The sequence below is a fragment of the Chenopodium quinoa genome, unplaced genomic scaffold (assembly GCF_001683475.1).
Source record: "Chenopodium quinoa cultivar QQ74 unplaced genomic scaffold, ASM168347v1, whole genome shotgun sequence".
NCBI classification, from domain to species: domain Eukaryota; kingdom Viridiplantae; phylum Streptophyta; class Magnoliopsida; order Caryophyllales; family Amaranthaceae; genus Chenopodium; species Chenopodium quinoa.
The window spans coordinates 10,001,595-10,027,545 of NW_018745024.1; the positions used below are offsets into that span (position 1 = coordinate 10,001,595).

Sequence of the window (25,951 nt, forward strand, 5' to 3'; positions counted from 1 at the left end):
TAAGATTTAAATTATGAAAAAAAAAACAAAAAATATCTTTTTTATTATCTTTTACATTAGGATTTATATTATTTTAACAAATAATTAGAAATTAAAAAATATATTTTGATTTAATGATTTTATCTAACTATCCGATGAACGAGATAATATTTATTTCAATTTATAAATTCAAGTTCTATATACGTAAAATTTGAATAGAAATAATTTAAAACTTAACAAAATATTTTACCTTAAATTAAAGTTAAAATAATAGAATAGAAAATAAAAACAAAAAAATATTAAGAAATTACAAAAAAAAAAAAAAAACAAAAAAAAATATTTAAAAACCGTGCATCGCACGGGCTTACATCTAGTTCTTATTAAACACATATCCAAAAAGACTTGCGTGGACCTGGTCCACAATAATATTATTGTGGACCCGAGGTCTATACACACGCAACTGACATTATATTGAATATAGTGACCATTATTTTTAACATAGTAACCTTATTTTTAACCTAGTAATCTTTATTAAAACTACTACAACGTTTAATAATATTGTGAACTTGAAATATGACGCTATTACCCTAATTTTAACATAGTGGCCTTTATTATTCATATTGATCAGTATATAAAATATTTCATTACAAAAATAACCACTTAGGCATATATATTACCAAAATGATTTTTATTTCAATATAGTGAACTTTTTTTTTTTAATTACAGTGACCCTTTTTTTTTATTAATAAAACAACCATACTTTCTCTAATGTTAGTGGTCCACAATAAATTAGTGTGAACCAGGTCCATTTAAGAATTTGTAACACATATCATGTAATTAATTATCTATTAACTTTATCAAAAAAAAAAAAGTAAAAAAAAAAATTATCTATTAACTAATAGGAGTTTGAGTCCAAGTCTATGACTCTTCCGATAAATTGAAAATTCTTCAAAAAACACAAAGCTCTCCATTAGAGTCACCTTCAATAGACCAAGGGTTTTGAGTTGTTGACAGAGGAGTCCTTTCAAAAATAGATGGTGTGGTCTGTAAACGTTTAATATTTGTATCCGTTTCATTGTTAAGGTTAGTAACCTATTTTATTTCCTATATTGTTCTTCATAGTCCAATAATGGTTCTTGTTGAATAGTAAAAAAAAAAAAAAGAATCATTGCTGAAATCATTATAGAACCATTCTAGTTTATATGAATGAAAGTTAAAACTGTACGGAGTACATTACAATTTATTTGAAACTAGTTGTCAAAACACTATTGTGATAATTGTTTTTCCTTGCGTCATCCCTAAAAGGGGGAAAAAAAATCATTATATCGAAGAAAACTTAGTATAGACCAAGAAGTCCCCCATTATATCAAATATTACTAGTCCAAAATTTTGGTGTCATAATATAATAATCAAAGAAGAGAAGAATGTCTTAAGTATCCAATAAATATTAGAAAAAGACTTAATAGAGATAGTACAATATGAAGTACTGGTATTAAAGATATTTGTCAAACGCAAGAATAAAGGCATAAACAAAATCGTAGGCAAGGAAATCTTCAAAATTCCAAAGTACTTTAAGAGTACTAGCTAGGTGCTAATAACATTAATTGAATTACTTGTACTAGTACTTCTTAGTGCTACGCAAAGGACACTTTAATTAAGCTTTGGATTTGTGATGTTTTAATTTGGCGTTTGCCCTTTAAATCCAACCCCAACTCTCTTATTTTATTTTATTATTTTTATTAACTGTTTTTTTTTTTTTGATGTGACATACTATTTGAGTAAAAGATTAGATAAGGTACACTTATGTATAAATTAGCTACAGTTTAAAATAACTTAAACGTTAATTACAAAACATGTCTTTCTTCACCAGTTTTGAAATTATATACTCCGTAATTTGTCTGTTCACATCTTTAGCGGCATAGTGATTAGTTTTGAGCAAGAGGTTAAATATTTAATTTCTTGCCCTCCAACCTTTGAAATTTCTTTAAAGATAATTTGGTATACAAGATATTTCAATATATATTTACTGTAATAGTCGATAAGGCGTCAATTTACCACTATAGTTTTGAATTGCTTCTAAGGGTCTGTTCTCATACGTTGAAATTCAGTTCAGTTCATGTCCTAATTTCCTTCTCTTATAAAATATTCATTTCAGTTCAGTTCAGTTCGGCTGAGTTCAGTCTATGAGAACAGACTCTAAGGGCTTGTTCACATTTACCGAGATGAACTGAAGGAGCTGAAATAAATATTTTATGAGAGAAGGAAATTAGAAGCTGCACTGAACTGATTGGAGCTGAACTGAACAGTCCCTAATAAGGTCTTACAAGTATCAGATAACTTTACATTAAAGAAAAAAATAATATTAGATTAGTTAAAATCGGTCTAGTATTGTTATGCAATTGAAAACACTAGTGATGATTTTTATTTTCTAGCTTTAATTAGCTTTAATTCTCATTACGCGCTTGCATCCAAACAATAATAATGATAAAAAAAAATTATTCAATTAATTGATGAAAATTTTCATATCAAATTAAATCTAACACAAATATTGTAACAAGACTATTTCTAAAACCAGGCAACGCCAAGATTTATTTATAGATTACAAATCTCACAATAAAAGAATAAAAAATTCAGGATTATCTAAACAATTACTCTAATTAATTCTAGAAACAAGACTACAAACATCAAGATAAAGTTTATGGATTCACGATTGCTTAAAATAGTCAAACTCAAATGCCAATCTCCAATTTCCATCTCTATCTTGGACCCACCTTCATCCCAAAACAACAAATTTCTTTATTTTTTTTATTTTTATTTTTCAATTTATTTATTTTATGAATATAAAGCGCCAACTGTAAGTTATCTTCTACATCATGTTTCATCATAATATTCTCGACACTTTTCCTCAACAACCAATAATCTTCCACCACCTGTCCATCTCATGTTTCTTTTTCAATTTATTTCATGTAAAACCATATTCAATATCCAATCATGATTAGTCAAACCCTCAAATTAACTCAGAATTTGCCACGTGGGGATTGTTTAGCTGGCTTTCTACAAGCACGTAGCATAGAATCATTTCAATTGGGCCCAAAATTGATGTTTTTATGTTCCCTTTAATATAAGACTAAAAGGAGTACAAATCATTTTTTTTAATTGACATTAAAGTAAATTTCAGTCTTTTTATAGAAATTGTACACTAATTAAGCTCAAAGATTGGAACTTTATGAATTAATTTTAGCAGATATTTTCTTCAATTTGAAGAAGAAGAAGAAGAAAGATGTTTGGGGTGGAAAAGATATTGCATGAATCAACACCATTTGATACGAGTACAGTGATCTCGATTACTGTGTTCATCAGTTTAATTTGTTTGTGTATTATTATTGGTCATTTGCTCGAGGAAAATCGTTGGGCCAATGAATCAATCACCTCTCTTCTTCTGGTAATTTTTTTAATTTTTTGTATATATATATATTTTTTTAATATTTTTTATTTGATACCCATTTGAAAGTTTTGATCTTTTTTGGTGGGTTTTGAATAGAGTTTTTGCAAGCTTTGGAATTTAATTTTGGGGTTTATTTAGGTTAACTTTCGGTAAGCACACTAAAATAGTAAATTACCCATTTGAAAATTTGAATGGTATTTTGCTGTTTTGGTGGTGTATTTAAGTTGGAATTTTGCATATTACTTCTTGGTTTTAATTAGGTTGATTTTTGGTTGGTACACAAAAATATAAAATCTGAGGTACCCAATTGGAATTTAAATGTAATTTTGTTGTTTTGGGTGGTGAATTTACATATTTTGGATATTGATTCTTGATTTTATTAAGTTAGTTTTTGAATGGAATTGATTAATTAGTTGCCATTTGCCAAGTATTCCATCAATTGTGTTTTGGATCAATAATGTGATGATATTACGGAGTAGCGAACTCACAATTGGTAAGACTGGATATATATATGATCCTAGGGCAGGACTACTAGGGTTTTCAATGTTATCATTTATGACTAAATTTGGTCTTCCCAAAACTTGAATTATCTTTATATGGCTCGTGATTACCAGGGATGTCAATGGAGTGGGCCGGGTGTGGGGTATCGTAGGTCTGCCCAACACTCGAATTACCTTAAGTCGGGTCGTCGGGCTGTGAATGTGATATGCTGTAGCACATTTTTATCTTTTCTCAACAATGATTGGAAATTTTTAGTTTTTGATTGAGTTCTGTAATGAAGACCTTTACTTTAAAACATTTATTATAAAAACACATGAAGGAGACATTTGATTTAGTTCTTTATGATTTGGAAGTGAATAAGGTTCATCATCAACTCTGCATGTTATTGAAATGTTGAATTGTATCTGGGATTAGAATGGACCATGTGTTTGAATCTGTCTCAGTGGACAGTGCACCAAAACATTTCTTATGCTATGTTTGGATAACAAATTAGAAGGGAAATGGAAGGGAGGGAAATAGGAGGAAGGGGAAGGAAGGGAAAGTGGAGGAAATGATGAGCTCTGTTTTCCCTCCAAATCTCTCCAATTTTGAAGGGATGGTCTTTATTAAAGGAGGAGGGAAAATGGATCCCTCCCTCCCCCTCCCCTTCCCTCCCCCAACATATTATCCAAACAAAGAACTTTGTCTCCCTCCCTTTCCCTTCCCTTCCCTTCCCTTCCTTTCCTTCCATTTTTTGTTATCCAAACATAGCCTTAGGCATCTTTTGGCTGTTTAATGTGATCTGTGATGTGATTGACTATTTAACAGCAGTTGGCTGGTTGACTGTATGAATTTTTAAGCCTGTTTGCATATATATGTCGAGTGCTTTGTGTTTGGTTGTGGTCTTTGATCGATTTTGTTACTAAACTTAGGGTGTGGCATCTGGAGGAATTGTATTATTAATACGTAAAGGCCAGAACTCTCGCATACTTGTGTTCAATGAAGAGTTGTTCTTCATTTACCTGTTGCCACCGATCATATTCAATGCCGGGTAAGCTCTCTTTTCTGATTTGCATGGATTAAGACTTCAAGACTTAAACTTGTGTCATATACTACTTTAGCACTTTGATTAAATGCTTATACTATGGTTTCACATCCTAATGCTTCATTTAGAGTGCTCTGTGCTTGATTTAAAGAATATCATGTTGGCTCATAATTTGGGTCCCCTTACGTGATATCTTTGGAAGTAGGCAATTTACCTTGTAATCTTGTATGCTGATACTATATGATTACAACGGTTGAAATTCTAGAACTGAATCATTTTTTTTTATTGATTTTGGATATTTGCAGGTTTCAGGTTAAGAAAAAACAGTTTTTCAAGAATTTCTCAACTATATTGTCGTTTGGGGTGGTGGGTACGTTGATATCATTCTGTCTCGTATCAGTAGGTAAGACAGTTCATTTCTCTGGCCATTGTTTGTCCGTTTCTGTCAAGTAGTTTTTTTGCATCTCCTCGCCTAAGTTTATTAATATGAAATTAAAAATAATTTCAATAGACGCAGTGTGCTCCATAATTACTGATTGGATTTTATATTATTCTGTTTATTACATTTATGAAACCATAAATTATGGAACTTTTTGCCGTCTATTTAATGCTTTTCAGTAGAATAAAAAAATGTGAAATTTCACATACCAGATACGTCGATCGTATAAGATCCTGAAAACCACCCGTCAAAATATATGGAAAAATGATAAACATAGTACATAGCCCTTGGGCTATGTTTAATAAGAAGCCAAAAGAGGAAATATCAAGGATAGATAAACACTACTCACACCGATTTTGCGCGTGATTTTGTCATGAATTACCAACTTCATTCCTTTTCAGGAAGTTTATTTTATTCTTTTATGTAGCTTTGAGGGATACATATATCATTACCCAAAAAATATTTCTATAAACCAGTTGATTAATAATAAGATTAGTAACATTTGGTCAAACTTGCACAGTGATTGTTGGGGTTCACATCACATTGAAGTTCTTGATTGTTCTTGAATCTGTCTGACCAATTTATTATATGAAGTCATAGTGGATGTCCAACAGTTGATTTGTCAAGGGACATTGACGCATAGATTAATGTAACCAACTTATGGAAATGTATATGTTTGCAAAGATATTTTATCTGAAATTCCTTTTTCATTTGAATCTTGTAGGTGTACAATTTCTGTTGAAGAAGATTGGTTTGACACAGCTCAGTGTTAATGACTATCTGGGTAATTTATTACAAATATCTAATAGGTTTCCATTCTCTTCATATCCTTATCATAGACTAATATTGCTTGATATATCTGCAGCTCTTGGTGCCATATTATCTGCAACAGATTCTGTCTGTACCTTGCAGGTATGCATATCAATGAAAGAGAAAGCGTGATAATTGGTTCATAACCATGCTCTACTAACATATGATCTCTCTTGCATTTGGTAGGTCCTAAATCAGGATGACACACCCCTTCTTTACAGTGTTGTATTTGGAGAAGGAGTTGTAAATGATGCAACCTCCATTGTGCTTTTCAATGCAGTCCAATCACTTGATTTAAGTAACCTCAGTGCCATGACTGCCCTAGCATTGTTGGGGACCTTCTTGTATCTGTTTGTCACCAGCACACTTCTTGGTGTTTTCGTAAGTTTCAACTGTTGTAATTTAGGCTCATTTTTACATACCATATTCATCCGTCTCATTATCAAAGTATTGCATGAGCTACTTGTTAAATTTGGTAGCTGAAAAAGATGTTTTTTTTTCCAATCCAAGATAACAGTTGTTTTGGCTAAATTTTCTTGATCTAAACCATATGCAGTTCTACAATACAATGTAACATTAATTGTCAAATTTTAATATTACGATAACACTATTGGTCAAGAGAGTATTAAATGCTACTTTACATAAAATGACTTAAAATTTGGACTTAAGGGTGTAATCTTAGCACTTCTCTCATATATCCTGTTTCTTGGTGGTAAAGTTGTCACAGGCTGGGCCAACCATGCCTAGATGGTTCAAATACTTGGCAGTCCTGTAGACCTGGTTAAGCATAGCCTTGAACGGACCCACTCCTAGCCAGCTGTGCTGCTTTTGGTCAATTTAGACCTCACTGAACCAAGCCAGTTTGATTTAGCCAGTCTCATAACGGGGCGTTTGGAATGTGGGAATGGGAGTTTGGGGATTAAAATGTGGGAATGAGATTGGGAATTGATTGTTGGAAATATAGAAAAATATGACAATACTTTGTTTGGGTAGTGGATGGGAATAAATAACAAAAATACAAAATTGCCCTTACTAATCTTTCTCCTCCATTTTTTTCATTAATGGCAAAAATGTCTTTTTCCACTTATTCCCATTCCCACCCATTTATTACCTACCCTCCCTAGGTAATAAAATAGTGGGAATTCACCCCATTTATTCCCAATCCCATTCCCATTCCCTTCTTTAATCCCAATCCCATTTAACAAACAAGAGATTTTGTTTTATTTGGGATTAAAATTTCCATTCCCACCCTCAATTCCCATTTACCAAACACCCCCTAAGAGTTTTAAAAAAGTTTCATTTAATAGGTTGTGCTGTTTGGGTTAAAACATTTCGAAATATATATGTGAAACACTTACTTTGTGCTTAAAGCCTTACTGTATTGTCTATTTGTCTGTATATAAGTCTGAACTGTGTAGTTTGTGGATACATCAAACAAAGTTGAAACATAACTGGACACTCTCTCAACCTTGTTTCTAATTGGACAAATCGAACATCCACTAGAGTTCTTTCTTAGTTTAATATAGAGCTATTGACCATCAATGCTCCAACATCAACATTTTTTCTTTGCAGTATTCTATGTAATTGTTCATTTGTTTGTTTACGTAACTGTTATCTTGTATTCTATGGCTGCAGGTAGGGCTGTTGAGTGCTTTTATTATAAAGAAGCTCTACCTTTCAAGGTAATTCAATTAAAACATATTGTCTAATGTCAATTATTTACCTGTTAGATTATGTTGAGTGTCCTCTATCATTTAAACTTAAGGTCTAAGTGTACCTTTGTTTTCGTGCACACCCCTCCCTCCCTCCCATTTCAACGAGATGGTGCCTAAGGTTGACAAATTTTGTAGCTGTTTTTTTTAAACACTTTCTCTCAAGTTCAAATAACAAAGGACGACTAGTTATCTTTCTTATAAATCAAGGAACTATAATACTAGTTTTACTTGTTATTTCTCAAAAATATTTAGAACTGGTAGTGCTTAAAGACAAATAACACAAATTTTTATCCTCCAAATAAGTATGGCCTATACAACCATATTCCACTTAAGTTCAAATATTTCATATGATATTGCAGACATGGCAAGCAACTTGTATATAATCAAGCAATATATATTCTTTAAAAGTTTTTATATAATCAACCAATAAATGCTTACATTTGTTGGATTTATTATATTATTATGGGAGTTTACTTTAGAAATCTGAAGTGTAGGGAGTCACCACTGGCTCCACTCCTTTGTGTTCATAGTTGTCAATAGAACAAATTCGTAAGTATTATGAATTTTTCACGTGAGTCTGTTCATAGGATCTCTTCTGTTAAGAAAGATAATGAAAAGCCAAAAAATGAATATGTTTTTCGTTAAATATTGTATATGGTGCTCCACTTTACATCTCCTGTTTATTGTACATTGCTTAAAATTTGATTGTTACAATGCTTTTGAATTTGGATAATGACATTGTATGATTAGGAGAAGTTTAGTGTCATTTCATACCCTTAATTCTTTTTGTAACTTTTGCTATAATTCCCAAGTTTCATTGTACTCTTTCCTATTGGTGGCAAGAGTGCAAGTCGTGCGCAAAGTTTGGTATTGTTCTATATGCTGTTTAAGATGCTATCAATATTCGATTTGATCTAATTTATAATTTTTGGCAGACATTCTACAGATCGTGAAATAGCGCTTATGATGCTTATGGCTTATTTGTCTTACATGATAGCTGAGGTAAAAACCATAAATGCAAATCTGTAGTTGTGTTAAGAGTTTGACAAACTATGTATGTTACATTTTTTTTTTCTCCGGCTTTTTTACTCAGTGAAGTGGTTAGTTTGTGTATTAGCAAGAGAGGTTATAAGAAACTGAGATAACTTATAAGATAAAACCGTCTAAAGAATCAAATTAAAATAGACACAGTATTTAACATAGGAAAAATTATTAAAAAAACCCATTAACAAGGAGCATAATAAACAATCCACTACATGAAAAATAAGAGAGTACAAGAATTCTTGAAAGGGTGATTAGTGCATGCAAACTCTCAAAATAGAAATTCTTAAAGGAGTATAACAAATAGAGAATAGTGATTCGTAGGGAAGGTAAATTGTACAAGGAGGTGTAGTATGTAGGAAGGCTAGTGTGTATGGTATGGCTTCTTGTGTGTATGTCTTGATTGAATGCCCATGACCAGTATTTATAGGTGTAGATGGATCTTGGAAGAAATGGCCGGAAGATTCCTTAAATTCCTCCATCATTCTTGTATCCAAAATATTCTTGTGGCCATGTATTCTAGTAGCTTCCAATCTCAAGAATTTTCTAGAACGATAAAGTAGACAAATGTAGAGAAAATATGGGCAAGGACTATCCTTGCTTGATTTATCAGGAAACATCAAGTTTATGCATAAATACTCCACCAAAATAATGGGCTTATAAAATTTGGGCCACACCCAACAATTATGATGTTTATGTGTTGCTTTGTCAGTAACTTTTTTTTTTTTCCTCTGTGTTACCTACATTGCATAAAATCCTGTAATATTAATATTACTACAGGCAAAAAAAATCATTGATTCCTTTGTCTTGCAGCTTATGGATCTTAGCGGTATCTTGACAGTCTTTTTTTGTGGTGTTGTCATGTCACATTACACATGGCACAATGTATCAGAAAGCTCAAGAATAACCTCCAAGTAAGAGATTACAAATCTATAGTCATATTGGTCTTCATAATACATACTCGAAGTTCATACTTTGTAACCTCCCAAATGTAAAAGTTTGGTGGTCATTTGGTTTCTCTAGAACGTTTATGCATTGTATACTGTGGATAACAGTAACTCTCACTTGCATTTGTGATATTTCCAATTTCTGACATAGTAAGAGCATTGAAGCAATTTTACAGTATTTGGGTTGAAGGACTTGTGAGAAAGGAAAAGAAGGGAAAAGGTGGGAGGGATTTTTGTTGTTTGGATAGTACATTTAGAGGGTGAGGGAAAAGAAGGAGAGGGGAGGGAATGGAAGGAAATTGTGTCTTTTATTTTTTAAGAAAATAATCTCTCCAATATTGTAGAGATTTGGAAAGAAAATGGTAACACCCGTCACATAAGTCTGCCTCTCCTCTTTCCCTTGCTTTCTATGTCCGACCCTTGTTACTTTTTCTTGCCTCCTTTCCCTGGCTTCTTTGTCCACCCTTTTTTACTTTCTCTCCTATTCCTTTTTTATTTCTTGTTCTTTTATTGTTCTTAGATTTCCATCCTGTTCCCTCCTCATCTCCGTCATCGAAACAATGGAATTACTTCTCTACCTTCCTCTTCACTCCCTTTCCTTTCTAATTTTCTATCCAAACACAGTGTTTAAGAGTCCTGAAACATGTGCTTGATAGTTGGTACTACTTAATGACATAAGATATAAAAGGTTAGGGGGGAAACCTAGAATTGGGTATTATCGGAGGGTATAATAGGTAAGAGGGGGGGGGGGGATGGGGAGTAGTTAGGTGTAAAGGAAGGATCAAACATGGGCAAGATGGATGAGTGATTTGCAATCAGTCTGATTTCCTTGTCGTCTATTCAATTATTTTGGCAAACGGGTGTCTTTAAGAGCACAAACTATACACTACATATATATATTTTTTTTGAAACATGAGCACAAACTACATATCATAGTGTAGTTTTGGATCATTTGATAATTTAAGGGAAAAAGGTTTTTTAAAAAAAATTATTATTCAACTTCATTGAGTTGAGGTCATGAAATTAATGAAAAGAACTTTCTTTTTGCAGCACGCTTAATTGGAGGCAAGTACATATTCTAACCCTAAAGTGCTGTTATATGATTGCAGGCATGCTTTTGCAACAATGTCGTTTATATCAGAAACATTCATCTTCTTGTATGTTGGTATGGACACATTAGACATTGACAAGTGGAAGGAGAGCAATGCAAGGTATGTTTACATTGAACCTGTTTCCATTTTGTAGAATTCTGTTCCTTCTAATCTACGGTCATAATTCTAGTGAAAACCATACCAGTAGAATCTCGAGAGATGGCATGTACATAATGTTACAGACAATGTTGGTCAATGATATCTCAACCAAAACCAAACAAAATAAGCCTGGACCCACAAGAAATGGTTGTTTACATGGATCCCTACTGCTACAATTCAGCATGTAGAATTTATGCTAAAAACTCATCTTAAGATTTTGCTGGCTCTCTGCTAGCCCAGACAACCCTTCTCTAAATGGGTTTCGAGCTGGCATTAGGGAGAAAAGGCAATGATTGGAGTGGGAGCTCCAAATCACTCCCCATGATAAAAGAACAACAATTTTTACAACCATACATAGAAAAACATGTTATATAACAAATTCAACTATATATCATTGCCTACTTGGAATAGTATTGGGCATTTGGGCTGGCATTTCGGTTGGGTCAGTCTTTGCCCGTTTTACTCCATTACCAAGCTTCCAAAAATATTGTCGCCCAAACTTATCAGTATTGTTTGGTTTGGTTAGGCATAGTGAAGTACCTGATTTAGAGAGGATTCTCCCTATTGCAATTGTCTGCCTTATGGTATTTGCTTCAAATGGATCCAAAAAAATACTCCATAATAAATTAGCTGTATTACTGCCAAAACAAGAAGGGTGACCCTAGTAAAACATTTATATGATGATAAGAAATTCTTTGCAACTGCAATGACAAAAGACTAAACTTAGTGTTGTTTTCCAATTCAGTTTAGGAACTTACCTTGCTGTTAGTTCCGCGATGCTGTCTTTAATTTTGATTGGACGAGCAGCCTTTGTCTTCCCTCTGGCTAATATTTTAAATTACACAAAGAAGAACAGTGACAAAAAAATCAATTTTTCCACACAGGTATGTCTCAATATTTCTGTTCAGATTCCAATCTGTTTTAAGTCTTTTTTTCCTTTTTGGTTCTGACAACTTGCAACTTCAGTTTATTATATGGTGGGCAGGACTAATGAGAGGTGCAGTTACCGTGGCCTTGTCCTACAACGCGGTAAATATTCATCCTACGATCTATAGTAAAAATATGTACCTCTGTACCTATTTTTTTTTTAATGAAATTATATTACTGCAGTTTTCAGGTTCTGTAGAGGTATCAAATGAGAGATCACTGATGATCAGTTGTACTCTTATCGTTGTTCTGTTTAGTACTCTGGTCAGTTTTCTGCATATCCTCTTCATTTCTATATTTTCTTTGTGCGTGTGTTACACCAGATTTTTATCCAACATTGAATTGCATTGCATTTATATTATTCAGCTATTCGCCCTTACAATCTTTGTATATAACTTATATAAGTATCTAACTAGTTTAAGTAAATCCTGTTTCTTTGAAACAGCTGTTCGGAACTGTTACCAAGCCCTTGATTAGAGCGATTTTGGGAGCTCCAAGACATGCAGTTTCATATGCAAGTGATATACCGAGCCTTGAATATTTAGACATACCTTTCCTAGAAAGTCAGGAAAATCAAGAAAATCCAGAAAATCAAGAAACAAATCTGAATGGTGATGAAGAACCTCGTCAAAGAAGAGGAGGCTTCAGTTTGCTTATGAAATATCCTACTGGTGCCGTGCATCACATATGGAGGAAATTTGATAATAAATTTATGAGACCTGTTTTTGGCGGACGAGGTTTTGTGACATATGAACCAGCTTCGCCAACTGGTGCTGCTGATATAAGTCATGAGCAATAAATTTTGATTTAGAGTTCTCAGCTTCCTTTATTTTTTTCCTTTTACTAGTAGGGAAGATTTTGCAGAAGGAATAATGGAAAATACATCACAGGATTTGTTTTTTTTTGTATATTGTTGTAAATTGAGATAAACCTTATTTGTCGTGAACATTTTGGATGGAGTTCGAGATTGATATTGGAGTCATGGATGATATTATGTTAATAGAGGATGACCAGCATTTGAGGTTGTTGACATTTTATAATGATAGGTTACTTTGATCAAGGTTTAAGGGCGGGGGTGAGAATCGATCCCAGGATCTCCTGAAATCGGGAGGGAAGCTCTAACCACTTGAGCTATCCCTCACTCTCTATTACAATGTCAATGTGATTACGAAGTCGTGCAATGCCCATTGCAGTGGCATAAAGGCATAAAACCTTCATATTGCACGGACCATGCAATTTTGTTGAGTTACGACTTATGAGTAACAAAATATGTTCTTGACATCATACGCGTGCATTAGACCATAAGTCGCCCTAGTGTTGTTAAAAATATAAGGAAAAAATCATGATTACTGTACTTAACTAATGAGTAATGTGTATAAGTCAATGTAATTAGTGTTTATTTATTTTTTATGATTTTTAACTTTTTACGATATTAAAATATAAATTTAATGCTTATATGTAACCCTAAGGGCTATGTATAACATATATTTTTTTTTTTTTTTTTAACTTAAAGGCAATATTCCAAATTAAAACTTGCTTTTATTGGAGCTCATTCAAGTTTATTCAAGTTTATCACTATGAGAAACAAATCTTGTTTATCTAGGGGTGATGTCGTCATTTCCTTTGAAAAAGTAAGGACAATTATGACAATTGCTTATAAGTATTTTGGTTAGACGTTAAACACTGAGTTGTTGAACGTTAACTTTGAATTTTGTTGACTTTTCTCTCTCCTCAGTAAATTTCTATGTCCTCCTCAGTTCTATAAATTATTTCTCTCTCTCCTCGGCAAATTGTTCCTCTCTCTCCTCTGGAGTATCACCATTATCACCATTGGAGTACTTGGGATGAGTATGGATATTTACTTTTAAATTTTTAATATAAGCCTATATGCCATCCCCAACAAAGCATCAAGCAAAACAAAACAATCATAATACAAGTTACAATTAAGAACTTGAACCTGGGTAATCCACCATTGGAGCGAATTACCAATTTTGGGGCATAAGGATGAAGTTGGAAATGGTGTCCTTTGACACAGACTGTCAGTTAGGACCCGAGCCACCGGTGTGTAAGTATGTCATTAGTCCCGACCTCCAATGGCAGAAGTAGTAATGGGAGCTGACTCTTCTGCTCCCACTGTTTGCGCCACCGTTGTCCAAGCTTCTACCGTCTTCTATGACATGGTTGAAGTTCTACAAATTATGGAAGGCATGGTTGAACTTCTACAGAGCACCTTTCTGAGTTGGAAGTTGTTTTTGGGCGTACACGTGGGAGTCGATCTTTGCATCTGTTCAACTTCTTCTCTTATTTAATTATTCTCTCCCCTTTCTCTTCCGACAAAGTTACTTACTTGGTAAAAAGTTAACCTCTAATTGAATTTTCCATTTAATCTACCGTTAACCATATAGCTGGCATCTGAGCACATGGACATTCTTTTTCAATTTTTTTACGGATTTCAACGCAAGTATTTAAAAGATCAAAGAGTCCAAACCCAGACCTTAATTTTAATTGCGGTAGTAAGAGATCGAGAAGCTAAGCAGCAAGCCATTGATGAGTAAAACATTGAACTCCGCCATTGACCTTCTGTTAATGAAAACTCGAATTTCGAGTAAAACCATTGATGAGTAAAACATTGAACTCCGCCATAAACAGCTCGAATTTCGAACTCCGACATTGAACTCTGCCATTGATGAGTAAAAGCTTGAATTTCGAGCTCGATTTGCTTTTGATGGAGAGATGATTCTTGAACTCCGCCATTAACAGCGTCAGCCACCTGCTTTTCTTCGCTTCCTTCTTCGCTTTCTCTAATCAACAAAATACTAAACAATTCAAATTACATGATTTCAGCAACTAATAATGTGAGTTGCAAAGAAAGATGGTAATTGTTGAGGAGAAAGAAAGAGAAGAAGAAAGGAGGGGTTTTAATACCTGACCATTATACTCTAATTTCTGATATATTTAATCTATTTCTGATATATATATAACATATTTTCTGACGATTTTAAATTTATAATTTAATATCTGACCATTATAATCTAATTTCTGACTATTATTATCTAATTTCTGACCATTAAGATTTGTTTTTTCCACAATTTTTTTTTTGTTTTTTGTTTTTTTTTTGTATGACTGAACTCACGTGAATCCGTTCTACACAAAACTTTTACTTAAAAGATTGCCATTTGATCAACATATTTCGTTTATCATTTTGATCAATTGGGGCTCCCTTCTTTTATTGAAACTTACACAAAGTACTCCATAGTTAATGATTTAATCTTATTGATTCGCCATTATATTTATCTGTCTTGAAATTATTTTTATAAAATATTATTTAAATAACGGGATCGGACAGGGGTTAACGAATGAAAAAACAGAGGAGCAGGGGCGTAGCGAGGTAGCAGATCCTTCCTCATTAAACCCTCTCCCTTTCTCCCGCAAAACCCCTTCTCCCCTCTCTCTCTTCCCCACCATTTTCCAATCCAAAAACTCTAATTTGATTGAAAATGGCGCTTTTACGATCTAATGTTATTCGAAATCTATCAAAATTGGTCCACCTTCAACAACATTCGTTTGCGTAAGAATTATTTATTTATTTTTTATTTTTTTCATAATATTTTGCACATTTTATGTATTTTTAGAGTTCTTACTTCTAGTTGACTCATTTTTTATTCGGAATTATTAATTTATTTGATCTATTATTCAATGTTTTTGCAGTCTGGGAAGCTCAAGAACTTACGCTAATGCTATTATTAACGGTACCAATTCACAATTCTATGCTTATTGTTGCTGCCGTTGTATCATAAATTAAAATTTGATTTTGATGCTATTTTGATAAATTTTTTATTTGCATTAGTTTAGCTGAAGATTATTATACCTTGTTTGTTTGTATTGTGGGAGTTATTCGATTGATGAATAGGGAATGAGAGATTATTGTGTAAGATTAAATTTTTATGTGTTCAATGAGATGGGAACGTAGAATTTTGATCTATTAATCAAAGTCGTTATTAGAGTGCAATGTCATTGTTGGATAAGTACTTACGTAGGCAGGCGTGATGGACAAGGTGGCTTTCCTAAGAAACTTTGTATAGGGTTTTAATGTGAACTTTTGAAAATGAAATTGAAGAAAAAGCTGATCATATTCTCGAGGTAGGAAGGGGTAGAGAAACACACCTCTGCGTCTTAAATTAAGGCCCCGTTTGGTTTAATGTAAAACATTTTCAATGGAAAATTAGTTTTCATGGAAAACATATTTTCAAGGAAAAACATAATTGCTAATTAGTTTTCCTTTGTTTGGTTGCATACAAGAAAAGTCCAAGAAAAATAAAAAATAAGAGTGGAAATGTAAGGATGAATGAGAGGGAAGTAAAAAAAGGAGGTAAGGAGGAGAGAGGAAAATGTGGCTTCCCTTGTTTTGGGAGGGAAATGTTTTCCATCATTAAGGATGGAATTTTCCACCCTTGGAAAAATTGTTTTCCACCCCTTAACAAACCAAACAAAGGAAAATGGGAAAAAAATGGAAAATTCATTTTCCATGAAAACCTTTTACATCAAACCAAACAAGGCCTAAAAGTTAAAATATAAGAACCGTTAAGCGTAAACCTTATTGATATTCTGTTTCACTCTTAGAATTCGAATGGAAATAAGGAGAAAGAATAATACTATGTACAAAGTGTTACCCTTATTTTTTGTTGGGTATGCACATGGAAAGGAATACCTTGTATCGAATTGGGGATTAAAGTGGGAATCATTTTGGTTACCATAGGGATGGAAGAGGTAACAAATGGTGGGTAATGGCTACCCCTAAGATATGGAGCGTGTTACCAACGTATCAAACAATAGGTATTGGAAATGGTTAATTGATTTCATTATGTGCACTACTCAAAATTTCAAAAAAAAATCTATATCAAACATGCTCTTAGTGGGACATTTTTGCAGCCTATAAAAATTTATATGCTCCCGTGTAGTTACGAAGCTTACAACCATTCTGTTCTATTTTGCTCCTTGTTGGGTATGTAAATATATGCAAATACTGAAAACGGATGATATAATTGTGACTTCATGAGATGTATTTCCTGTCAAGTTGATAATATGCTTACATGATTTTGTTTGGTGTTATTAGGGCCTCAAGATAACTTATGCAGGACAAATTCTTTTTTATACAAGAGTCAAACCTATCCACTGGCTCATGGCAGAGCAGGGGTGCTTCGCTCTACAATGGTAGAAACCTCATACTAAACAGTATTCTTTTGCTGTCAACTGATAAAAATAATGCTTTTTATCTATAATTTGTCATAGTGTCTTACATGATCATAGCTTGATTTACAATATGTGACATTTCTCTCATCCTTAATATCAGGCTGCTGAGATGTCAGTGTTTTTATATGAAGCTAGATCATTATCAACACAAGCAAAAGCCCCTCATCAAGCACGACAGATGGTAATTTGCCTGGCTAAACTTTTTCATAATCTTAGTGAGGTTCATTTTAATTTACTAAATGTGGCACTAGTAAACTGTACATCTTTCTCTGCTACCTTGTTTGATTGCATGCTCTGATGCACGGAAACGTTAAAATCCACCAACATATTGTTTCGGAAACGTTCACGTTTCGAAACGCCTATGAGAGTTTCTTTATTTTGCGAAATGTTTCGCACAATTTGGAACTTTGGAAAACCTTTGGGAAACTTACTTAAAGGAATAGATAAGTCCCCTTGCTTTGCCTTCTTTGCCGCCTCGTCGAAAGAATGTCAAGGCAAGTACCATCGACCCATTTTACTGATTTGAGGTTGATTTTGGTTTTAATTTGTAAAAAAATAAAGAATTCCTCAACCTTATTGTGATTGACCTCTGCTTGACTGCGTAGTACGGAGTAGAAGATTAATTTTGGTTTTTGTTTGCAATTGAAGTGTCTGCATACATTCTTTCTTGAGAGGAACAGAAGGATATTGAAGGTGGAGAGTGGGGACATGTAAGAAAAGAGGAAAATTTTAGTTAACTCCGTATTGATTGCTACTTTGTATTTGTTTGGCAGCATTTTTTTTTTATTATTTAATTTTTTTGGTTTTTATTTATGACAATTTGGGTTTTTATTTTTTTATTTTTTTTTATGTGTTTTATTAATTTATTTTTTCATGTCCCCGTTTCCCAATATTTTAAAATTTCCATTTCCTCAATTCCCCGTTCTTCCGTTTTCGTGCAATCTAGATTGCATGTAACTCTAATTTTGGCATTGGAAGAAGAATTTGTATTAAATTTCGTCCCTTTTTTCTTTTAATATATTTATGAAGCATCTCTTGGATGTTCCTAATGCAATCCTTTACTATGTTGGTAAGAATTCACTATAGTAACTTTGATTCAAACAAGAATTTGAGTTGCAACCCCTTCGTGAACAATAATCCATATTATGTCACTTTAGCTACTTTCACACATTAAGAATTTAAATAGATACAACTGCTGAAATTGCAATGATAGATAAATGATCTATAATCCTACATTAATACTATAAATTAATTTTCCATTAGCAATGCTGTAGGATTGAAGCATTACTTATAATTTTGGATTGAAAAAAGTTGGATTAAACTTTAAATTGAAGGGAGTACAATATTGTGGACCTAGTAAATAAAGTTAAAATGTGCACCTCTATGTGTGTTTGTGCACGTGCCTTAGGTACTCCTATTTCTTTGAGCCATATACATTTCTTCTAATTATGCAACTCTCAACTATGTATGTAAGTGATTTAACCTGTTGTTCAACTTATTCCTAATGTCTATTTTTGTTATACACGCTGATGCCAAAGATAATTATTCATCCATCTTTGCCTCTCTGTTATTTGAATATTTAAACTTCTCGAAATTTTCTTTGTCTGCTAATATTGAGTGGTCTTTTGCCCATCTTATTCTTTGGTTGTTTTTGGCAAGATTCTATCTAAAGAAAATTTAAATGTTTTTGCTTCATTATTCATGCAGGGGGCCATGCAAGTTGCAATGCTTAGCCCTGGATTTATCTATGAACCATATGGGCCTCGAGAACCAATCTCAATCTTGCAAAGGTGGGTTTTTTTTTTTTTTTTTTTTTTTTTTTTGAAATTCTCTTCCATCTCACCACAGAGGTCCATTTTGATACTTTTTGAAGTTTAAGAAAATATAATTGACTTCCATATCATTCATCCTTCAACCTGTCATACTGATGTTGATTATGAAAATAATATCAGTATTGTTAATAGAAGGATATTTTCATTTGATCATTATGCTTGTGAGTTGTGGATATAGTTTTTATGCCATATGCCATATGGCATCGTATCGTAATCAGTTAATTGTAGTTCTTAACTTGGTGTTTACTTTGTTCTTTTTTTATACAATTGAAGGTTCATGGTATCTTGATGCACAACTTAAACAATTAATTTCTACTGTTAATTTCTCCAATCACAAACCCATGACAATCTTCAAATGATTATATGTTGAAGTTATAAATTGAGATGAATCTAACAATGCCCTACATGGCTATAATCTTCCCTACGTAAAATCACAATATATGGTCAAATTATTGTAAGTGAATAGTGTCAAAAACTCAAAAATCCAATTTTTGATTTTTATTTTTTTAATTTTTTTTTTATTATTATTTTTTTTTTGACAGGCAATTTTTGAAATGAAAAATATTATTCGGAGGAAATATATGCTTTATTTGCCTTTTGTGCTCTTAGTTTCCTATAACAAGTTCTGTTTTGTTGTTATCCTCTATCTGGCGAATTAGACTTAGAATTTTTTGATTTTTTTTTTTAATTTTTTTTTTCTTATGGTGGGAATTCTTCTTCGTGTTTCTGTTTTAGATGGTTCACTAGAAGAGGATGGAGAAGAACGAAGGAAGACATGATCATAGAGGTAAACTTTTTCATAATTTGCGTATTAATTTTCCCCAAGGGCTCTGTTCTTGCTCTGAAACAAGTGTGGTCTTCTTCTGTTAATTGTCTTAGCAAGGCTGATCTTTCGTAATTCTCAATGTGCTCTCACTTTGGTATATTCTTCGACTTTGCTTTATCTTTGCAGTTTGTTGGATTTATGTTGTAAATATGATAAAGCGGTTTCTCAAAATACACGGGGGTAGATTAGTCTTGTATGGTTTACATTCTTAGTTGAACTATCCCAAGCGCTTTAGTTTAAAGGAATATATCATTAATCAGACAGATGATTTAGAATAATGGGTGGAGAGTGGAGACAAGGAATATATCATTAATCTCAGTGTTATTTTAAATTTTTAATAGAAAATTAGATGTGAAAAGGAGATTGTGGATCCAAAAGTAAGGTAGGATATAATAGATAGTTAGTATGACCATACCAAAAAGGACTTCAAACTATTTTGTGATGGATGAAATTGGAAAGTGTTCGAACTATTTTGGGATGAAGGGAGTTGTCATTATTATGTGTATGAGACACAGGATTGTGACATTGATCTTTTCATATTATTACAGATAAGGGTTAACAATTTAAATAAGAGCTACTGAGTCTATATTACAGCTTACATATAGTTTGAAGTAGTTCACCACATTAAAGCCGATACATCTTGATAAGTTTAGATAAGGAGTTTTAAGGTGAAAAGAATGAAGCCATGTCCTACACTCAATTATTCAGATCTCCTTTGTAGTCAGTTACAGATATTGTTCATTGTTGTGTGCTGTTTATTTGCAGATGAAAAGCGCCTATGCTATCTCCAAATTGAGGAAATTTGGGTATTCGAAACAGGGGTTCTATAAAGAGGCATTTGAATTATATAAAGAGGTATGCCTTATACGGTAACAACTTTTGACTTGCCTTTTACTTTCCGGTCCTTGAGAATTTTAGAACCAACAAATGGGTGTTTCAAGTTCCTATGGATTTTAAATGGAATGAACAAAAAGCACATATGTACTATTTTTTTCTTGATCTCTGTAAACCGTCTAGATCTAGTAGCAGGATTCACAACCTTTGTAATTATATTGAAAATAAATAAATAAATAAATATTCAATGTTAGAATCTTGTTAATTTCAACAAATACTAATAATGTAAAGGAGAGTTAGTACTAATTTTTGTTTTATAAGGCTAAAAAAAGGAGTATAGGCATTATCGTTATGAGGTCATTACAAACCCAATCACATTGGGTGATTGGGTTGATCTGTATTTTTACTGCTAATAGATTATTTTAGCTTGTTTTCTAATGTTTGTGGTGGCTAATGTCTGATGAAGCAACCAATTGTTTTATTGATACGGGTATTAGCATCAATTAATAATTATGGAGCTTCGTTTTTCTTTTTAAGTTAGAAAGCAGGTAACACAGCTGACTAGGTTGTGGGTTGCATCATATGTCTGGATTGTTCATATATTTTTGCTGAGCTGACTCTGTATCTAAGTTGTTCTTCTTTCATAGATAAATGCATTCCTTGCACATGGTGATAAAACTTCATTGAGGAAATTGGTTACGGAAAACATGTTCTCAGTAAGTTTATAATCATTTACAGTTTTCCTGAGAGATCAGTCCTTTGACTTATTTACAAATCTGATAAGGCTTAATTCATACAGGTCCTGAAAAATGATATTAAAATGAGAGAAACAATGTGGAGCAGTGTCTATTGGGAATTGGTTGAGCCAGCTATTAAAATCCGAACTCTGCGAGCTAGACTGGCAAGTTTCTATCATTTCACACTCAATCGGTTAAAATGTGCTTCATAAAATATTGCATTGAGCTTGGAAAGACAAATTTCACAATATGAAGTGCGAATCAAATACACTTTTTCTAAAGAAACACATTTTTTGCTTTGCTGTGCTTTTCTTCTTCTGTTAATTGTGATATTTTAACATGAAGACCTTCATTATCTTTTGGAATACTCTAGCCTCTCAACATTCATACAACTTTATTTTGATTTTTTCCTTATTGAGTGGCTTCTGTCTTATGGAAAAAAGGCTGTTACTAAATGAGGTAAGATTAATTCCTCTTTGAGAGTGGGGTGATTAATCAGAAGGATGTTTATCTAAGAGTTTCAAGAAAAGAAAAAAGAAAAAAAAACAAAGACATGGAGGTTGGAAGTCTAGGTAATTTAGGGTCTGTCAAGAATCAGGAGTTGTGTAAGGTCATAAAGATGAAAGGGGGATGGATCGCTCTTAAGGACTGCACCCACTACAGTCTCAGAGAAGTGGGGTTTGAAATCTATTATGGATCCACAAATTTAATTTATAAATCCTTGTATCAGAGAAGTGGGATTTGTCTATTGTAGGTCCACAAAGGGTGGGGCCTTTAGTGAAAAGTAGATTTATGCTGCTGGTTTGGCATAGTATTTGATAGGGCAAATTCACCAATATCTGCATCTTTAAGGGTTGTTTCCCTTAAGGATGATACCCTCCAAGAATTGGTGCTCTGGAATGAATAATATTTAGGATATTGATGGTTACCTTCGTAAGATTTCAATTGTAAAGAAGAAAAATTTTGTTTTTTTTTTTTTTTTTTTTTACTTTTATGTAGTTTTTTTTTCTTAGGTAGTCATATAGTTGTATGTAAAGTTGATTACTTTTATATTTCCATGACAAGAAGGTCTCCCTCTACTGTTAAGCTTCTGTAGTTTTCCTGATGAGGGATATTACTATCTTGATGTCCCTTCTAAGGCTATTTAGCAGTTGATGTCTTCTCCTAACAAGTATTTCTTAGCTTTTGCTGTATTTGATGAGGTTGCCGCAAATAAGGTATTTCCCTAATCACAAAAAGATGGGTAAAAAATTACTTATTTCGGATATCCCAATGTATTGCCAAATTTTCCATTGAGTAATTTCATGGTAATATGGCAAATAGAGTACTTAAGGGAAGGGTTTTCTACTTAGCTAATCGATGTAGCTCGTGTTTATTGTAGCAAACGGATGATCTATTCCTCCTGCTTGGCTTTGTATTTCATTCTCTTTAATTATATGTCATCTTTCTTTAGCTACCTTTAGCTGTGGTTGCTTTACCTAAAATGCATTTGTGGCCTTCATAATGACTAAGGAAGAATAATGTTGTTAATTCTTTTAATTTTTTATTTCATTTGTTTGTTTGTTATTTTTTTTTTTTTTTTGGGTGTGGAAGCTGGTTACTTCAGCCTTGAGGATGTTGTTTAGTTCGTGCATAGAGTTCCGGCTGGAGATGCATTATCTATTCTTGGTTTCGTGTAGAGGAGTATTGCGTGGGAAATGTGTTATCTTATCTTGATTTTATGTCTAGATTGGTAGATTATATTCACGTAACAAATTAAAGTCGAGGCTGATTAGTGGAGTTGGTCTGTAATCTGTTACATCCTTTTCTTTTTTGGGTAAAGATTTTTTTGTAAAAGGGGAGGGTGAGGGGGTGAGGAAGTGTGGCTGCAACTTGTGTCTTGGCTCCCATATCTATTCCAGGATTACTGGGATTTATCATTCCAGATCTTGGTTCACTTCAAATATTATTCATCAAGTGATGTTAGACTTAGTCAATTACGTTGCGTTCGAGTCTTTACTTTCTTGATCCCCCCCCCCCTTTTTTATTTATTTAAAATACGTTCTGCATAGTTTTTTTCTTTCTACTTCCCCTTCTTGGAGCAGAGTTGAATATATTCTTTGAAGTTTTAATTTCAGAGAGTACTATGAAGTTTGAAGCTCCGGTGTTATCCTAAGTTACTTAAATTACGTTGCTCTTGAGCCTTTGTTTCTGAGTTCTGACATAATGGAAGGGTTTGGATGTCCTTTTTATATAGGGTATCTCTCATGTAGCTCTTTACATTGCTGTTTACGTTAAGCTCCTTATTTAAGTGCCTTTGTTCTTTGTCTATTTGGAAATTAGTAGTGCCACATAGTTTGAAAGCATGTTGACTGTTGTGCCTTATTTGAGAGGGAAAAATATAATTAAACTAGCTTTTTATTGCTTTGTGACTATTCTAGAGATGGTCTCTTGAGCCTTCAAAAAAAAAAAAAAAAAAAAAAAGAGATGGTCTCTTGATGCTCTTGTAGAAGTAGGCTGCCTTGTGGCTGTGTTGTTTAGAAGCTGTGGTCTTTGCTGTAGCATAATTTCCTTATGCTAGTAAAAACAGCTAAGTAAATTTTTCTAGTGCAGAAAATATATATAATTAAATATTGAGGTTCAGTCTCCATTTTTGTTCAAGCAATATTTATTTAACCTATTTTTGAAGTGAATCTTATCTGTTAATATTCTGATTCCAGATTGGTGTTGACCGCAATGACCTTAAGAAGGTTTTCATACAGCTCACCCTTGAGTTCCTTACAAACCAGGTATTCTTCGTTTCAATGGAACACCTCAGTGGTATCTAGTTAACTGCTGCAAGTTGCCTTTTGTTTAATGCTGATTAGTTTTTCATATATGCTCAATTAAAATATGCTTTCAGCTAAATCACTAATTGTAGTGCTATGCCCGTAAGAAGGGAATGCGTGCTAGTTTTAAAAGATGCTATATGCTCTGTTCAAAAGGTTGAATGTAAATGCCATAACAGTGTTTCTATAGCACAAGTTTTTGGTGAGACTCTTGAAATATAAAGAGAGTTGAAGAGATACACATGAAATATCGAAATGTCAACTATGGAGGTGTTTGGTAAATGGGAATTGAGGGTGGGATTGGTAATTTTAATCCCAAAAAATTCCCTTGTTTGTTAGATGGGTTTGGGAATAGAGAAGGGAATGGGATATATCATACATGTTTTAATGGATATGAACAGAATGTGACTAAAGTAGGTTTATAAATTCATGGGATTCAGCTAACCTAAAACTCCATTCTTCCATGTTGTGATTCTTGTGAAATCCAATTTGGTTTCCCCTCCCCCCCCCCCCCCCCCCCCCCCCCCCCCACCCCCTCTCTTTTTTATTTTCTCTGGCATTGCACCAAATGCGCTTTTAACGTGATTACTGGATTTTTCTTATCTGTTTCCCATTGCAATTGGAAGTTGATTGAGATGAATTTCTTGCAGAAGTTTGAGGCCTATAATTCTGAAGGCGCTGCTGTTGCTGGAGATAAAAATAAAGAGGTAGTGTTGCGTGCTTCATCTTGATATCATGGCCAATTGACTGTCAAATATTGATTTTCATAATATATTATGTGGTGGTTCTTGATTTTTTTTTTTTTTTTTGAAAATTCTTCAACAACCGCATGGTAATATTTGGCTATACTTCTCATTTAAATTTTTTGTGATTACATTAGAAGATTATAGATATGGAGTCATGGAGACATTGAAATATTAGACGCAAATCTGCATGTATCTGAACCGAACTTGTATAAATACAAAAAAAAATAATCCTTTTAAATTTGTATCTGGATGGTCCAATTATCCAAAATTATTTTGAATGGTTCAGTTATATCTAGAAGATTATCGCTTTGAAATAAACTGAATAGTAATTCTGACAAAATTTGTCTTTAACACTGGTACATATGTATCAAGGCCTGCAATATGAAATGTTGTTATCAAGAAACTCAACTCTGCTGTTACATGAAGTTTTGTACCATCTTGCTCATTCAAACATTTACTGCTGATTCTGATGTTCGAGTAGGTACTTGTTCGTGACATATGGGTATTTGAGAAGTCACTCTTTCACCCTGGAGCATATTGGTGTCTCTGTGGACGAATTCCTCCTCCTAAATAGATCTTAGTAGTTAGACTTGATTGTCCTGTAATGTACAGTTGCAAGGCAAATTTTGCTTCTGCTAAAATTTTGCAAGTTGAGCATGTGTTATTGTTTCACAAAGTATCTTTCTAGCTTTGTTATTGGCATACACCCATGGATGTGGGTTTCAGGCAAAAGTTATACGCTCTTTGTCACCGATATTTCTAACCAAATTGTAAAAATTATGGATATGTGAGATTATTTTAGTGGTTCAAATGTTCTGCATTTTCTTATGGCATAAATTGC

The 25,951-nt window shown here is 33.2% G+C and overlaps 2 protein-coding genes across 2 annotated transcripts; both read left to right on the plus strand.

The window, feature by feature from the left end:
* The first annotated feature begins 3,112 nt into the window (after window positions 1–3,112).
* LOC110708589 (sodium/hydrogen exchanger 1-like) lies at window positions 3,113–13,118 on the plus strand. Its single transcript, XM_021886762.1, has 14 exons — window positions 3,113–3,421; window positions 4,837–4,955; window positions 5,255–5,352; window positions 6,113–6,172; window positions 6,254–6,300; window positions 6,385–6,579; window positions 7,834–7,880; window positions 8,849–8,915; window positions 9,768–9,868; window positions 11,011–11,112; window positions 11,897–12,035; window positions 12,118–12,180; window positions 12,262–12,342; window positions 12,524–13,118. Exons 1-14 carry the CDS (start codon window positions 3,260–3,262, stop codon window positions 12,875–12,877), a joined length of 1,635 nt encoding a protein of 544 aa, XP_021742454.1. The 5' UTR covers window positions 3,113–3,259; the 3' UTR covers window positions 12,878–13,118.
* Window positions 13,119–14,888: 1,770 nt separating this feature from the next.
* On the plus strand, window positions 14,889–25,930 carry LOC110708590 (39S ribosomal protein L45, mitochondrial-like). The gene is made up of 12 exons (XM_021886763.1): window positions 14,889–15,646; window positions 15,787–15,827; window positions 17,192–17,289; window positions 17,429–17,509; window positions 19,036–19,118; window positions 19,896–19,947; window positions 20,752–20,841; window positions 21,468–21,536; window positions 21,620–21,721; window positions 24,257–24,325; window positions 25,015–25,071; window positions 25,592–25,930. The coding sequence occupies exons 1-12, from the start codon at window positions 15,576–15,578 to the stop codon at window positions 25,682–25,684; spliced, it is 906 nt and encodes a 301-aa protein (XP_021742455.1). The 5' UTR covers window positions 14,889–15,575; the 3' UTR covers window positions 25,685–25,930.
* The last annotated feature ends 21 nt before the right edge of the window (window positions 25,931–25,951 follow it).

Coding starts and splice junctions, on each gene's coding strand:
- LOC110708589 (XM_021886762.1), top strand. CDS start 3,260: ATGTTTGGGGTGGAAAAGATATTGCATGAATCAACACCATTTGATACG. Junction 6,173..6,253: donor CAGTGTTAATGACTATCTGG/GTAATTTATTAC, acceptor ATATATCTGCAG/CTCTTGGTGCCATATTATCT. Junction 11,113..11,896: donor TGGAAGGAGAGCAATGCAAG/GTATGTTTACAT, acceptor TTTCCAATTCAG/TTTAGGAACTTACCTTGCTG.
- LOC110708590 (XM_021886763.1), top strand. CDS start 15,576: ATGGCGCTTTTACGATCTAATGTTATTCGAAATCTATCAAAATTGGTC. Junction 15,828..17,191: donor CGCTAATGCTATTATTAACG/GTACCAATTCAC, acceptor TGGTGTTATTAG/GGCCTCAAGATAACTTATGC. Junction 17,510..19,035: donor CTCATCAAGCACGACAGATG/GTAATTTGCCTG, acceptor TTATTCATGCAG/GGGGCCATGCAAGTTGCAAT.